We start from the raw sequence: 15,551 nt of genomic DNA, 5'->3' as shown, positions 1-15,551 counted from the left end.
TATTTGTTTTTATTACTAATACATTTAATAGTGTGCACAACCAACTAGATTGTCTCAGTGGATAGATCAGTTATGTTGTGTGATGTAAATTTAGTGTAGTGTCGATAAACAACTTCGTTGATCGCTATAACATTCATTTTGATGAGAAAAGGAGATAACACATTAGATTTTATTTTAAAACTTCTATAAAAAAATTTCTGTAGTTGATTTTAGTCATTTTAAAACATTTTTTTTATATAACTGACATATTTTATGTAGCGTAAAAAACCAACCAGATTTATCATACCAAAGTTAGATTGCAGCTTTATATTTGATATATTTGCATGTCATGTTACAAAAATATTCCATTTAGATATTTTTTATATTTAAATTAGTTTATATAATAATTCATTTATTTTGGTATACCAAACATGTTGATTTAAAGATATTCGAGTTGATGAATATTTGATCAATAATCATACGCTCAATCTTCTTATCAATAGGACGAACGTGTCATACAAAACTTGACCAGCTGTCCATTATGATTTATCTGAAAAGTGTTGTCACTGCGTTACCTTGATGATTAAGTCGCGAAACTTTGAAAGGTAATGATTGAGGATTTTTCATGTTATAAAATAAATAATAATAAAGTGAACCAGCCCGAATACGAACCGAAGAAAGTGGCAGTATGCATAAAATAGGGACTGATTGGGCTGGACAATAGTTTTATTGGGCCTCAAAAATTACCCAACCTGTGGTAGAACTATAACTGTGCCTTGGGCAGAAAACTGGGGATAACCATTCGATTTTTTGTGAGTTAATTTACTAAAAAATTTATATGCTAATTATCGTACACCGGAGATTCTGAAACACCTTATTTTAATATTTTATTTATCATGGAAATAAATTTAAGTAGCATGCAATTAGTCACGTCATAATTAGTCAAGAAGAAAATAAATAAGAGATTTTAAAGGGTTTATAGCTAAAATCACAAGATCTATACATTAAAAGGTGTTTGTATAGAGACCGGGTTTGTAGTCCAATGGTCTCACCTCCTGTCGGATTAGTCGATTTCCCGAGTTTGATCCTCCTTCCCGCGTGAGTTGTAATAAAAAAAACAAAAAGAAGGTGTTTGTATAACATTTAATAACAGTTGTTACATCCGAAAAAACATTGGTAGTAGTTATCCATGGCAACTTTCCAGGCATACACAATCCATCAATTCTCGAAGCTTTAGGCATTCGGGAAGCTCTAGTTAAATAAAAGAACTGCAACTCACAAACATAATTATTGAATCAGATGTTCTGGTGCTTATGGACTCCATTAATTCTGCATAGGATTAATTGTTGAAGATGGTAAGTTCCTCGCATTGGGAATTCAATCTTTATCTCATGTCTTTCATCTGGTGAATGGTTTATTTCGAATGTAGGACAAAGACTCGATGCCAATTTGGTTTGTTTGATTTTGGCGGCATGGTCTTCTGTCTCGTGCCTGCTGAACTCTCTTACTGCCAGCTTATCATCAACATTCGTCGTACAGAGGCTTCAACCTACTGTGCCAGATGTGAATAAACTTTTCGCGAAGGGATACCATGTCGAGTGACAAGAAGGGTCGTTTTTGTTTCGTTTCATGATAAATTTAGGATTCCTCGAATCAAATAAAAGGAATTATAGTTCTATAGATACATGTGAAGCTGATTTATCATTCAGAAGTGAAAATGGAGGCATATCAGCGTATTGTGATGTTGTGCCCCACATTAGGCTCTTGTCAAAAATCTGTGGCAAATACATGACAATTGAGCCAACTTATCGAACGGTAGGGTTTCGCTTTTGTAAGCATCTGACGACAAGGTTCCCCCGTAGTTTCTGGTGTCTCAAGTGCCATAATTAAGCTGACAGAAAACAACACCATTCCAGAAATTCAGAAACAGTGGATTAGTAGTGCAACATGTTTGGTTCCAGATAGAATCCCTGGCGCCCCAAATACAGTCACAATGAAAACCTTTGTGGTGCTTTTTATTTTCTCAGGCTGTGTTACAGTAGCACGCCTCCTAGTTTCTGAACCCGTGATCTACACAAGAAGGGATTTTTGCTTCAGAAGATGTCGGGTTTTAAGGATAATGCAAACTCAAGAATTCATGCATTTCACAGTGCCCTGAAGCGAAGCAACTCTAAACTTGTTCCAATATCGCAAAAACAGGAGATTGGACCACAAGTAGTTAATGAAGTTGGTGATTGTGCAACAAAAAGTTCCTCTCAACCATAATCTTCACCTTTTTCTTGCAAGAGAAGAATGATAATTATGAATTTTGACGAAAAGTTGCGAGTTGATACAAAATTCAAGGATGTGTATGTAATTTGTAAATAAGATCCTCGTGTTACTCCAAAGAATGTTTTCTTTTTTGCTAATGTAAGAAGAAAGTGAAGCAAGCAACATTGATCATATTCTGTAGCTAGCTTTCATTCATGAAACTCTGTACAATATACACACCATCACTCGAATGAAACAAATCTCAGAAAACAATTAGCACAAAACCGAGACAAAAAAATAACACAACTCTAGTGCTTATACAAATTCTGCTCCTAAAAAGCTCCTTGATTGCCGGCACAACAATCAAAACTTGTCATTTTGGTCGCTGTAACGATAATGATTTGAGTTGCCTCGTTACAACTAGCCACTAAGATAAATACTTCGTTCTCATAATCTGTACGCTAAAACATTTTGCAGAATTCACCATCAACAGAGAACGTCTGTTTTCCTAAACTAGTGGGACATATCAAAACAGAATCTACACAGAGGCCCCCTTTTGTGTGAGTACAATCGATCTGAGTCAAAGAAAATTTGATCCTTGTCAATGAATCGGGATCCTTAACAACAAAATCTCCAACCTTGTAATGTAACCAGTTTCCTATGTTGTCCAATATGAACCGGGATTCAGCATGCTGCCCATCGTGTGTTGTCAACTGAAAATGTGCAGGTTTTATGTTCCATCCATGCACATTATCAGAGTTACATACTCGACGGCCCAGTCGCTTGCAGATCCTTCCAAGTTGGAGTCGGAAGAACAGGTTGTAAGTTCCGGCTGGAAGTTTGAACTCGAGGTCTCCATCTACTTGCAGCCACCACATCTGTTGTAAGTATGCAATAGTTTGAAATCTACATGGAGAGAAATGAAAGAATTTAGTCAAAGAGAACACCCCGTATACAAGAATCCATTTCCTGGAACCAACTTTTCTATATTAAATTCCCAATTCTATTTCTTTCCATATGTTCTTGAAGCTTAAGAAGCCAATCAAATCAATCATATTCATAGACAACTCCACTGATCCCATCAATAAGACTCCATCTAGCATTAAACAATACCAGCAAAAACAACCTTAAAATTTGAAAGAAAGAAGAATCGACATAGGCTTCTATTACAGAAACATTGCGAGTGAATATTCATCATCTGCACTCAAAATATGCCAATGCTTCCATGCTACCACACACTTTACAAAAAACCAACCTAGATTCATCAGTCGAGATGTGATTCCAATACCGCCGATCACCAATCCCTGTAATCGCCATTGCCTTCGAAGAAATCGTCAAACAAACCCCTCCTGTTTTCTTGTCAACCCAAACTTCCTGTTTTCACAAAAACACTAGTTAATAATTAACATCCAAAAACCCCTCAAGAAACTCAGTCCCCAAGAAATCACCCACCTTGGTGCCGCCATCAAAGGGATTGGGCCTGCATAGTCTGATATAGATATCCTTCTTGCTCTTTCCTTGATCAGGCATCAACTTGCTGAGAATAAAGGGGTAGCTGGGTGGCAGTTTTTGATCCCATATAAAATCAGCTGACGACGCGGCCCTGAAAGCCCGATTCAGCCCGGCCAGCTTGATGATCTCCGGTGGTTCCATGTAGCACAGGATCAGGGCCTTGCATGACTCCGGGATGTCCTCCAATTCGGGCCTCCGCATTCTCCCCGACCCGTTTGCCTCACCCGATAAAGAAGATGCATTGGCGCCCATATCAGTTGACGGAAGATTTTCAAGAAATGGTCTTCCACAGAGAAATTGAGAAAGGGGTCGAGAAAGGAACTGAGCTTTTATATATGTTATTTAAATATGGAAATAAACTCAGTCACAGTTTCCTGCAGTTCCCAAGTTTTATTTGTGCAGTTCTTTCCAATTACTTGGACCAAAGGCTGCCATCGAGCTTCATGGCATTCTTTTACGAAAATTCGAGAACTTGAATGTAAATTCAATGGATAATTCGTAAAATTCCCACCCAGTTTAACATAATTCAATTAAAATAATAAAACATCTAGCCAAACTTATTTTTAATATGCAATGAGAAATTTGACAATATAGTTCAGGTGAAAAGCCTATTAATTTAACAAATAAATTTTACATTTTTTACTCCCTAAATAATAACATCGCAGCGAAATTCATGGAGAAAATCGAAGCGAACCGCAGAGAATGCCACCGCAGAAATGTGGAATCGTGGTCTGTTTGGAGTGCTGACATGGAAGTGGTTCTTATCCAGTACAGTATGATGTGGGGGTCCTAGACTTCACGCGCTTTTAAGGAGCGTGCATTGTTTATTCAGGTGATAGCAGTATAAAAGTTGGGAGAAATCCTAAAATTAATAGCCCACAAAAAGTGGAAAATAACTCTTTCGTTTCTTTTGGATATATAATATGAATATGATTATTAGTTTTGACAGAATTTGTGTGAGATGATTTCACAAGTCATATTTTACGAAACAAATATTTTATTTGAGTCATTCATGAAAAATTATTATTTTTTATGCTAAGAGTATTATTTTATTGTAAATATCGGTAGGATTGACTCGTCTCACAGATAAAGATTCGTGAGATCGTCTCACAAAAAGAACTACTCATTAGCTTTATATCCTTTTTTTAATATCACATTCAATGCGCATAAATTATATGTCTAATAACTATTTTTACAAATATTTTCAAATCAAGAATTTTAATTATTTGTTGTTATACAAACTAAAGGGCAGTTTCGTTTTACAACGTAAAAGTTCGTAATTGTTATTTTTTTGTATATATTGTGTAAACATTCAGCTTAATGTAGTAGGTTACAAACAACTATAATCAGGTAACTGCACTGCACAAATAATATGCAACATGATCACTCAATAAGGTGTGTGTTAGGAGAATTGAAACTATGACTATAGATCAAACACTCTTATATTTCATCAACTCAGATATAATCTGAAGCTTGTGTTATTTTAAAAAAGTATATTCTTCTTATGTATTGGATAAATAATCTTGAAAACAAAACATAAAGTAGGTCTATCGATCGTAATTTTTTCTATACCTTAAAAGGGATTAAAAAAAATATATGTGAATTATGTTCAAAATAAAAGAGATTTATATAACCAACAATATATGGTGTGGGAAAAGATAATCTTCTAGTTGATGTATTAAATAATGACAAAAAACGGTTTCACGGGTCGTATTTTGTGAGACAGATCTCTAATTTGAGTCATCCATGAAAAAAATATTATTTTTTATTGTGAATATCGGTAAGATGGACCTGTCTCACAGATAAATATCCGTGAAACTGTTTCACAAAAGACCTACTCAAATCAAAATTACATTGAAATTTTTTTTACTGAACATATATACATTGTAAAATTACATTGAAAAAATGACTACACTGTAATTTATCATGTCATCCAAAATATAATCAATCAAACAGTCTAAATTATTATTTATTCAGTATTATTTCAATCTAACCAATTGGAGTCTAACATATGGGTTGAAATATATGTCCCACTCACCCGACTTGTTTGATTGATCGGATGAATGGGCTCGTGAAAATTGTGCAAATAGAAAGTGAATGATAATACCAAAGTGAAATTCTTTTCCCTTTAGTATAATATGACAACAATCGATTGAATCATTTATAGCCACAATTATTAAATTTTTAATCAGTCATCTTATCCAAATTTCGTGGCCGGCGAATATTGGAGACCAATCTATGATTAAAAAATTGAGTGGGTCTCATGTGAGACCGTCTCACGGATCTTAATCTGTGAGACGGGTCAATTCTACCCCTATTCACAATAAAAAGTAATATTTTTTTATGGATGACCCAAATAAGATATTCGTCTCATAAGTACGACCCGTGAGACTGTCTCACACAAGTTTTTGTTTAAAAAATTTTAAACGGTCCATTTTCCCTTATTTATGTACTTTTTCTATCCTGTTTCAAAAAAAAATGAATCTATCCGAAATGTTTTTCTTTATTCTAATATAAATACATCAGGAGAAACTGATATATATGTTGATATCTAATGGATAATATTTGACATTCGTAAATACTTCAGGTATAATATATAATAATCCTTAGAAAAAGAAACGAATTATTATAATTTATTTTAAAAAAACATAGGTTTCGAGTGTAACTTTAAATATACATACATAATTTTGATTAATTGAGACATATATTGACATTTTGTCAATAATTTAAAGAGTAGATCTCTTGTGAGACGGTCTCATGAATCTTTATCTATAAGATGGGTCAACCTTACTGATATTCACAATAAAAAGTAATAATCTTATCATAAAAAGTAATATTTTTTCATGAATAACTCAAATAAGAGATCTGTCTCACAAATAATGACTAATGAGATCGTCTCACATAAGTTTTTGCAATTTTGTTTGAATGGATCAATGGTCCAAGGCTTAGGTCCGAATTCCGATAATAGTTTTAGAACTGATTGTTCCAATCCCAATGGAAATTAGAATCATAATTAATTAATAAATATGGTTTCTGTCCAATTTAAATTTATTGAATGAAATTCGTTTATTTCGATTTTAATAATCAAGAAAAAGTATTTGTATGTTAAGTGGCTTATGTATATTTAGGGACCCTTAAAACTCAAGATCAATATACGATTCCAACATTATTTCAACTTACAATCTTATTTCTAGAAACCAAAACTGAGCCATAAATCCTCGATTCCAATTTCTGGTTTTAGACTAAAAATAATTTGAGTATCGCTATCCGGACAACGAGTCAACCATATTCATAGTTGGAACAAAAAATAATTTTTGATACAAAAATGATGTTTTTCACGAGTCGAGTTAAATAAGACTACTTCCGACATACTTGCATTATATTTTAACTGCCAGCTTCGATGTAATTTACATCATCTTCTACTGTGATCGCAAATTCGCCCTCGTTCGATATTATAAACACTGACGGATAATCTCACAAATATTTGCATTGCTACGTAAGAAGTGTGTTGTAATGCACGGTGTCGTCATTTATCATTCCATTATATATATGATTATTTTGTCTGACAAAATTAGGCCATCCTTCAGGTTGTCTCCGCCTTCTGTGGTGATGGAAGCAACTGCTCGGTACAATGAAAAGGGTCTCGTTAGAAAATTCGGGACGAGAGTTTCATAGATGAGAGAGTGGAACCTAATAAGAATGATTGTGAAGCATGGAAAGGACAGGCAATACCTGATAGCAAGAGATGAGAGAGCTCACGAATCCGACAGCACCCGAGACACGAGGGGTGACTTTCTTCGGTGCCAGTTGAAGCAATCCAACTGCAACCACTATATCCAGTGCTGCTTTAACAAAGGCTAGAGATCTCTCGTTCGACTCTTGAACCTTGCTTTTATACTGCTCGTTCTGTACGGAGATGCGAAAAAGAAGAAAGGTCACAAAAAATTATGATAGATTGCGAGATAATTAGAAGTTATCACAGAACAGCAGTGAGGCCATGGGCCAGAAAAGAGAATCAAACCTAAATGACTGGCCTGTTACATATAAGTCAAGGCGTTGTTGGACACATAAAAATAACTAACCTTATATTTATTAGTATTCTTCAGTTCCTTCCCTAGCTTCTTCATTGATATCGAAAGCCTTCCAATTTCACCAATCTGGAGTAACAAGCACACCATACAAATTCATATGTCTGAAAACGGGAAACGCGGTTGTCAAAGTGAAAATACCGAACTAAAGGAGGAAGGTCGCCATCATACCTCAACTAAAGTGCTGCAAATAGAAGAACCCAACCAACAAAAAAGAGAGATCCTTCCGATTAGCTCAGTACGTTCTTTGTTCTGCATGTGAAAACCTGTTGGTTACTCAACAAAAACTTTCCTAAGAATGTAGTCCAAATGACGCTTATCCATACCTTGTAAATGCCTGACCTGCCGAGCCACACAAATTGATCCAGAAACAGGAAAGTTGATAAAAGGGCATTTTTCGACTGAAATGGACACCAAGAAGAAGGTGAAGACAAAAAAAATTTAAGGCTTGAGCTGAAAACCGTAGTTAAGAGTAAATACCTTTCCCAACAAAATTAAAGGAATTGGAGTTCCTGGAGCACTTGGACTAATGAGAGCATGGAGATCATTGATAAACTATAAAAAATAGGGAGAGAAACTTGGTCAAGTCCATATAAATTATATGTTCGAGCTTGCTGCATAGGCATGATTGGAATTCGGAGCTAATATGAATAAGCAAAAAAACTTAAATTACAGCTAAAGAAGCAGAAACGAAAACACAATAAAAAGTTCTCGCTGCTCAGAAAACCTATTTTTAAGCTGACCTTGAACAAACGGAAAACTTTTCGAGCCAAGCCGACTGATTTCTCCACATTTTGTGCTGTTCCCTGCTCCCCATTACCCAAGAATCTCGAACCATACTGTATTGACCGGCATATCTTATCCCTGGTTTCAGCTTTGTTCAGATACAAAACAGCAAGAGCAAGTTCTGCTCTGGCGACATCCAACGAACTCATGTTTTATCTCGATGAACCTAAAAGATCCAGCTACCAACTCAATTAATATACATTGGGCAGTACCTCGAGTCCTCGCCAGAAAACTTCACACCGATGAAAATAAAAAAGTGGATCGCAGGTATGAGACAAACAACTGGAACCGTCTTCAGAGCAATTGTTTGGACACTCAAAGATTATTCATTGGCAACAATCACTAAATATTAAACAATCCCTTTTCTAGAACATCCAATAATTTTTTTTTATCAAAATATCAGCCACAATTTCCCGTCCAGATGCTAAAATCATTTCAGTCTTTCCATTTCCATTTTCAATCTTTTTGAACAAGTATAACCATTTAGTAAAGGAAAAAACGATTACTAATCCCAATATATATTCATCAATAGGTCAAATATAGGGAAAAAAGACAACCCTTTATAGTAGTTTGAGCAGAAGTGTTAGAGGCAGAATTTGAAAAATGACAACAATTTAGTACAACCATTCGAAAAAAAAAATCATTTTTACCTTCTTATGACATTTTCGAAGTAAAATAATAAGCTGCATGTGCACTATACGTATAAAAAAACTGGAAATTCGACTTCAACTCTTCAATAAGCTACTCTATGAAAGTTGATTCAATAGTATATTAACCAATTATCCACAATACCCAAACAAAAAATCACCCAAACACCAACAAAAATTCGTGCAAGCATGTTTTTCTACATAACAGAAGCCCAATATCTGTACATTTATCCATAGCCAAAGAGAAAAATATTCAAGCTTTACATGAAAAATTATACGTACAGAATCAGAGCACGTATAAACAGTTAAGAGGGGCAATCGTTACCGGGACCTGCGACGAGCCCTTTTGTCCAGAAATTCAAAATATTTTTTTCTGGAAATTGTGTATTATGGTTAGAGTAGTGTACCATATTATCGCTGGAATAGATTAGATACAGGCGAGTGGATAAAAGGCATGTTTGGTCCTCTGTTTTTTTCAAAAATTTCTCTATTTCATATATATTTTTTAAACAAGGAAAAATCTAAATTAATTCAGAAATTATCGACTTAAATGGAGGGTTCGGTTGCAGATAAGATTCGAAGGGGCCAATTTGGAGCCATGAACATAATTCCAGTCCAATATAATTCAAAAAATGTTATTAAAACCCCAATCTCCTTTCATAACATGCTTTAAGCATTTTCTTATTCTTTCCTTGTTCATAATTATTTTAAAAAGTCTCTTTATGACAGGAACTGGTATTCTTTTCTCATTAATTAACCAATGAAATTTTGGTGTGTGCGTATATATATAGTTTTGATATCATGAACACCTACCATGCACATTTTTGTGAGCACCGATGAAATGTCACTCACCCATTGGATGCACAATTTTTTTATATTTCATCACATCCAATAGATGAGTGACATATCATCAGTGCTCACAGAAGTGTGAACGGTAGGTGTGCAGGATATCAAAACTACGCAATTTTTGACCCGTAAAACTCGACTCCAAATGAATAATTCATCGTACAACAGATATTTACTTACTTAGAACCGAATTCTTTGCAAATGGGTAGTAACTCATATCACGGGAGGGTAGTAAAACTGGAACAAATAACAGCATCGCCACGAGAAATTTTTCCCACATCCAACTGAATCGTGAACTTCAGACACAAGAGTAACAACTCAATTCCAAAAACCTTGCTACAGAACAAACGCATTCTCCAATACTGGCTACGCACTACATTCAACCAGAATAACGTCCACTTTCACAGACAATTCAGCTTAAGTTTCCAAATAAGTCTAATAGCAGCTTCATTCTTGAGATGGAGATCTTTAACAAGGCGAGCGCCTGAATGATCAACAGAGAACAAATGTATTATTATTGATCAGCATCAAGATCATGAGAACAGTTGGTCCAATGTTCAAACAATAAAGAAAGGGAAAACACTTACCTTCGATATTTGTCCTTGGCGGGGCTTTCTGCCCTGTTGTAATCAGGACTCTCCCGTCGTACAGATCCAAGAATTGGAACAGATCCACGTCCGTAATCAGGGCTATCCCTGTCCCTGCGATAGTCATTTGGGGAATGTCCCCGACCATAGTTTCTCCTATCGGGGGACATATCTCGACCTCTTTTATCAGGGCTGTATCCATTTCTCTTGTCATCATCATCTCGAATGGCGTACTCTACAGAAATTACTCGATCCATGAATTTACTGCATCAAAATTGGATGATCCCAAGTGAGAAGAATCTCAAGCACAATGTTTTTTGGGCAAATCCTCAGGTAAGACAGCATATTCATGACGTGAAATGCAAAATTAGTTTAAGCATGTGAAAGTCGCACCGATGAATGCTATAATCAACAAAAGCTTGCATGCCAATATTGGGATTTTAAGGTTTCTTTCCACAACACCACCAAAGCTATTTTTTCTTCCTAACCTTTCAACCATCATGTAATTATATTAACTGCAAAACATGTATTTGCAGCAAAAATGTGAGTATTACAGCAAAATTGCAGCACCCGGACCCACAGAAATGCAACATGACATCAAGCTACTAGAGTAATCAACAAAAATTCATTTCACACACAAACCTCATATGAGTAGCTTCTAGTGCTCGTGTGGCATCTTCCAGCAAGTCAAAATGCACAAATGCAAAATTCCTTCTGATTCTGACATTCGATACCCTTCCATAATGTTCAAAATGCTTTTCGAGATCACTTGTCCTGGTATGGATGGGATCAAAGTTGATGACAAACAAACTTTTTGAAGGTTTTGTGTTGGTTGAAGGTTTTCTCGAGCTATCAGACCTCCTCCCACCTCGTTCTTGCTACAGTTCAAACTCAATAAAGTCATTAGGTTGTCATTGTAATGAAATAGATCAAACCCGAAACTCGATCAGATAACTCCAATTGAAGTAGAAGTATATGGGTACATCATCACAACCTCAAAGGACTTCCTAATACCTTGGTCCACTCAACGCGAAGTTGACGTCCTTTTCTACCAAACTCTATCCTGTCTAGTTTTCTTACTGCATCCTCTGCATCACGCTCATCTTCCATATAGACAAAAGCAAAACCTAGAAAGTAAAAAGAGAGAAGGGAAGTGAAAATCCATGCCAGAATGCTTCAGTAGTCAGAGGAAAAAATATTATATTCACCAAAAGGTGACGGTGATATGCCTCCGGTAGGAGACACTTAATTACAACATACAGTAACTAAACAAACGTTACCACCCAAAACCCCTGCAAATGAGAGAAAGAAAGAGAGAGAGGGAAATCTTTATGAAGAAAACACAACACCTGCCACAGGATCCGGAATGAACATGAAATCTATGTTGAAACATGTCGGAAACTGGTGTGAGCAAATTCATGAGGAATGCAAAAGGCAAAGGTCTCAGGAAAGTGTGGGATGGTATGACAATGGCAGATCATAATGGTTCTTTCGAACAAACACAATAACATGTATCTTGGGCACAAGCCAGAAAATAAACGGAGAGAACCATCCATCCAGGAAGATCATGGAATATCCAAACAATCCTGCATCAAAGAAACTATTGAGGTTTGGGGATTCACTACAGCAAAAAACGCCCTTTTAGAATAAAAACACATTAATATTCAGAAAATAGTTATTTAAAAAAATATGTTTAATCTTTCCAATTTCATAAAAGGGATTTCTTCAAAGACGATGGGAATTTTATCAACAAAAACTTTCCAGTGACCAAAAAGCAAGGGTTTGGTAGGCAACAATGTGTCAGCATATTTTTTCCTTCCTCATCCAGCCTCTTGCATGCCCTTTCAAAGGGTCCTAAATGGTTAGGATGAAGCAATCAATTTCAACTACGGTGGGAAGCGTAATATATCAATGTATACCATTAAATTCAATTCGATAATCATCGTCCATCATTCTTGTTACATGAATTCAGAGTAACGAAAAATCTTCTCCAAAAATGTCACCAACAGAACATGAAGTACATTTTCTACTATCAATTAAACTAATCAGCGTGGCCAGAACAATTTTCCCCCTCAATTTTGTTCCGGTGGTGATGACCACCGTGTACAGCTGCAGACTGAGTTTGAGAAGCAGTCTGTTTTTCAACCTTAAATGTAAATTCTTAAGACCTTTAGGTAAAACTAAATGCAAACTTACCAGATTTCATATCCACCCTGTCAACCCTCCCATATTTTTTGAAAAGGCGTTCAACATCGGACTGGTGAGCATCAAACTCCAGATTCCCACAAAATATGCCCCTCATTATCCTTAAAGCTTCTGAAAAAAGCTAAACTGTTTTCACCAAAAGTTCGAACGACAAATACAGATGCATCAAGAAAAATTCAATTAATCAATTCACATTCCTTCACTTCCAGAACTACAAAAAAAAAAAAAAAATAAGCGAAATATCCAATCAACAACTCCACAGTAATTTCGTTTAACCACAGCCTGAGAGATGTACACTTACCAACAATTCAAAAGATTTTCAACAGATATCTGAACTTCAAACTCAAATAATCCGAAGCACTGACAATGGAGAAATAAATCAGTCAGAAAATCTCTACTCTACACATAAACACAAAGAAATGGTAGCTTTGTGTACGTACCTTGGGAGCTTTCTGCAACAGTTCCAGTTTGTCGCGCCGCCCGAAACCTAGGGTGAAAGACTGAGAATTGCATGTGGTTTAAACGACAGCGTTTGGTAACACAATCGGGTCAGCCCAAGCCACGTTGAATTTTCAGGTCCTGGCGTCCCGTAATAGGTTGGGCCAAACAGGTAAAATAGAATATGTATCTCGAGGACATGATCGTGGTAAGCAACGATAATATCGATCTATAAGAGGTATATGATAAAATGAATCGATAAATATGTATTAATTTGGACTTTTGGGCTTACCGTCTGATTCATTTAACACTCAACTAGTGTACTATGTGTTGTAATTAAGTATAAAAAAATAAAATTGCATCTTGACTAATAATTACCGTTTTTAGCCTAAATCATAAGTAGTAGATATAATATTGGTATCAGAATGAGATCATGAATTCAAGTTTCTTAAAAAACATATTTATAAACTTCTTGGGGAGAATGTTGAGTTAAGCGTGTATTAGTGAGAGTAATACTAAAATGAGTGATATGTTGGGAAGTTCTCGTGCGTCAAGCTGTTGACGTTGCGTCGCTTGATTTGGTTAGGTAGGTAGGTCGTAAAAGAGTGACTTCATATCTTAACAAATAATATTTTTTCTGTTGGGAACGTGGTCGGTCATATAGAAACGGTAAAACTAATATCTACGAAATATGAGAAAACATCAGCAGATAGATATGAACATCCTTAACTCAAGGGCTTAACAGTCTGAATCAGTATCACTCAAGTGATAGACTTTATGCTACCACAAATATTAAAAAAAAGCTACACGTTGACTAAATATTATAACTTAATTTTAGTTAAATGATTGATAGCTTGAAAGTGGTATTTGGTCGCAAGCCATTGGATGGATCATAATGAAATATTTAATATATATATATATATTTTTATTTTGGGAACCCTTGATTATTGTCTTTCGTGTACTATGGATAAATTCAAAAGATCAATATAATAATTTGCAAATCATGTTGACTAGGTAGATCATACATGATAGATCATGTGTAACAGAATCAAAGTTGAGATGACAGAAATAGAAATAGATTGAACATTTGATGTCTTGGTAAGGACTCTTTATTGGTGTAAGGCAGAGGCCGTCCGGCAGATGGGTAGCGGAGATCAAAGACTCGTCCCAAAGAGTCCGACTATGGCTCGGGACACACGACACACCAGAAGAAGCACTGAAGCAGCACGCCAGCACGAGCCTATGATGAGGCCGCTTGTGCCATCCGAGGAGAAAATGCATGCACCAACTTCGTCACAACGAATCCTAACAGGAACCATCCCGATCCCACCAATGCCAACGAGAGAGATGACGAGTCTGGTACCAAACATGGGCCCAGTCAATCTTCTTTGAAGGCTAAATTAAGCAGGAATCTGCAGAGAATCATGGCCAGAAAATCGGCGAATAGAAGTAGGGTAAGCGATCACTTCACTTTTGCTAGTATTTTCCACTTCAAGAGATATAATCAGTGCCATGAAAACCCTTCAGACATCAAGAGAATCATTGATCATAAGATGGTGAAACCGAGTGTGATCGTGCCTCATGTTCGTGATGACAAGGCCTGTAGGGAGAGCTCGAGCGAATCGAATCATAGCAGAGAATCCTTCTCGGATTCGGGCAACATGGGTTAGATTCGGAGGGATCGGATGTGGGAGAAGTTTGCAATGGTTTGTTTGGGCGGATTACAAGTCGATCCGGAGGTAATCACAAGCTGCGGGATTGGATATGAATGCTGTAGAAGTAAAAGATTCAAGGTTTCTTCTTCTGTAATTGTCCCACCAATATTCAGTACCGAGTCTCCAATCCCATGCAGATACAGAATATGGTCATTAGTATCGATAAAATTAATAGTTTAGGAGTTTGTGTCGATCCAGCTCCAATGAATTCCTCCGTCCGTGTCAAAAGAACTTTCATCTTTATTTAATCTATATGGTTTCTGCCAAAGCCTTCGAAGCCATTTCAAGTAAAAATCTAAAAAATACATACAATTCAAGGTTGGATTGAATTCTAATGAAAATAATATTATCCCGATCTATAAAGTAATTGAAAAATATGATTGCATAAACATAACTTATAAGATTCTAATCAAGAACTCGGAAAATGGCCATGGTGATACAGAACAAATATTCAAGTAAAGCCAATGTTAAATTCTCCGAGGATAACTTGATCGACGA

The 15,551-nt window shown here is 36.0% G+C and overlaps 3 protein-coding genes and 1 long non-coding RNA gene across 12 annotated transcripts; 1 reads left to right on the top strand and 3 right to left on the bottom strand.

Moving 5' to 3' along the window:
- Positions 1-1,435: 1,435 nt before the first annotated feature.
- On the top strand, positions 1,436-2,577 carry LOC140838960 (uncharacterized). Its single transcript, XR_012119682.1, has 2 exons — positions 1,436-1,829; positions 2,077-2,577. It is a non-coding gene; the product is annotated as an uncharacterized lncRNA (long non-coding RNA).
- On the bottom strand, positions 2,416-4,219 carry LOC140838951 (F-box protein PP2-A13-like). Its single transcript, XM_073205584.1, has 3 exons — positions 3,682-4,219; positions 3,485-3,603; positions 2,416-3,135 (listed from the first exon to the last, which is right to left on the bottom strand). The coding sequence occupies exons 1-3, from the start codon at positions 3,991-3,993 to the stop codon at positions 2,691-2,693; spliced, it is 876 nt and encodes a 291-aa protein (XP_073061685.1). The 5' UTR covers positions 3,994-4,219; the 3' UTR covers positions 2,416-2,690.
- A 2,925-nt stretch (positions 4,220-7,144) lies between these two features.
- On the bottom strand, positions 7,145-9,745 carry LOC140838925 (peroxisomal membrane protein 11D-like). 5 transcript variants are annotated; one of them, XM_073205552.1, is made up of 8 exons: positions 9,588-9,745; positions 8,573-8,781; positions 8,310-8,384; positions 8,156-8,230; positions 8,001-8,081; positions 7,824-7,898; positions 7,474-7,647; positions 7,145-7,360 (listed from the first exon to the last, which is right to left on the bottom strand). In XM_073205552.1, exons 2-8 carry the CDS (start codon positions 8,762-8,764, stop codon positions 7,325-7,327), a joined length of 708 nt encoding a protein of 235 aa, XP_073061653.1. In that variant the 5' UTR covers positions 8,765-8,781; positions 9,588-9,745; the 3' UTR covers positions 7,145-7,324. The 5 variants fall into 5 exon arrangements, with proteins under 5 accessions (XP_073061653.1, XP_073061664.1, XP_073061657.1 ...); XM_073205563.1 differs by having other exon boundaries at positions 8,573-8,794; positions 9,588-9,741; XM_073205556.1 differs by having other exon boundaries at positions 9,545-9,736.
- Positions 9,746-10,365: 620 nt separating this feature from the next.
- On the bottom strand, positions 10,366-13,517 carry LOC140838906 (serine/arginine-rich splicing factor RS40-like). 5 transcript variants are annotated; one of them, XM_073205551.1, is made up of 8 exons: positions 13,341-13,490; positions 13,202-13,260; positions 12,892-13,111; positions 12,045-12,281; positions 11,710-11,822; positions 11,338-11,573; positions 10,696-10,959; positions 10,366-10,592 (listed from the first exon to the last, which is right to left on the bottom strand). In XM_073205551.1, the coding sequence occupies exons 4-8, from the start codon at positions 12,067-12,069 to the stop codon at positions 10,577-10,579; spliced, it is 654 nt and encodes a 217-aa protein (XP_073061652.1). In that variant the 5' UTR covers positions 12,070-12,281; positions 12,892-13,111; positions 13,202-13,260; positions 13,341-13,490; the 3' UTR covers positions 10,366-10,576. The 5 variants fall into 5 exon arrangements, with proteins under 5 accessions (XP_073061652.1, XP_073061634.1, XP_073061647.1 ...); XM_073205533.1 differs by lacking the exon at positions 12,045-12,281; XM_073205546.1 differs by lacking the exon at positions 12,045-12,281 and having other exon boundaries at positions 12,892-13,026.
- Between the last annotated feature and the right edge of the window lie 2,034 nt (positions 13,518-15,551).

The sequence above is a fragment of the Primulina eburnea genome, chromosome 1 (assembly GCF_022965805.1).
Source record: "Primulina eburnea isolate SZY01 chromosome 1, ASM2296580v1, whole genome shotgun sequence".
NCBI lineage: Eukaryota > Viridiplantae > Streptophyta > Magnoliopsida > Lamiales > Gesneriaceae > Primulina > Primulina eburnea.
This window is presented reverse-complemented; position numbering and strand designations above follow the sequence as displayed.

What these genes read in the sequence shown, in the direction of transcription:
- LOC140838925 (XM_073205552.1), bottom strand. Translation starts at nt 8,764, where the DNA reads ATGAGTTCGTTGGATGTCGCCAGAGCAGAACTTGCTCTTGCTGTTTTG. An exon ending in TTTGCAGCACTTTAGTTGAG is followed by an intron (nt 7,899 to 8,000) that starts GTATGATGGCGA and finishes TTGTTACTCCAG; the next exon opens with ATTGGTGAAATTGGAAGGCT. An exon ending in CTCTCATCTCTTGCTATCAG is followed by an intron (nt 7,361 to 7,473) that starts GTATTGCCTGTC and finishes TGTACCGAGCAG; the next exon opens with TTGCTTCCATCACCACAGAA.
- LOC140838951 (XM_073205584.1), bottom strand. Translation starts at nt 3,993, where the DNA reads ATGGGCGCCAATGCATCTTCTTTATCGGGTGAGGCAAACGGGTCGGGG. An exon ending in CCTTTGATGGCGGCACCAAG is followed by an intron (nt 3,604 to 3,681) that starts GTGGGTGATTTC and finishes TTGTGAAAACAG; the next exon opens with GAAGTTTGGGTTGACAAGAA. An exon ending in ATCTCGACTGATGAATCTAG is followed by an intron (nt 3,136 to 3,484) that starts GTTGGTTTTTTG and finishes CTCTCCATGTAG; the next exon opens with ATTTCAAACTATTGCATACT.
- LOC140838906 (XM_073205532.1), bottom strand. Translation starts at nt 13,413, where the DNA reads ATGCAATTCTCAGTCTTTCACCCTAGGTTTCGGGCGGCGCGACAAACT. An exon ending in TGTTGCAGAAAGCTCCCAAG is followed by an intron (nt 13,012 to 13,340) that starts GTACGTACACAA and finishes AGCTTTTTTCAG; the next exon opens with AAGCTTTAAGGATAATGAGG. An exon ending in TTCGCGTTGAGTGGACCAAG is followed by an intron (nt 11,574 to 11,709) that starts GTATTAGGAAGT and finishes TTTGAACTGTAG; the next exon opens with CAAGAACGAGGTGGGAGGAG.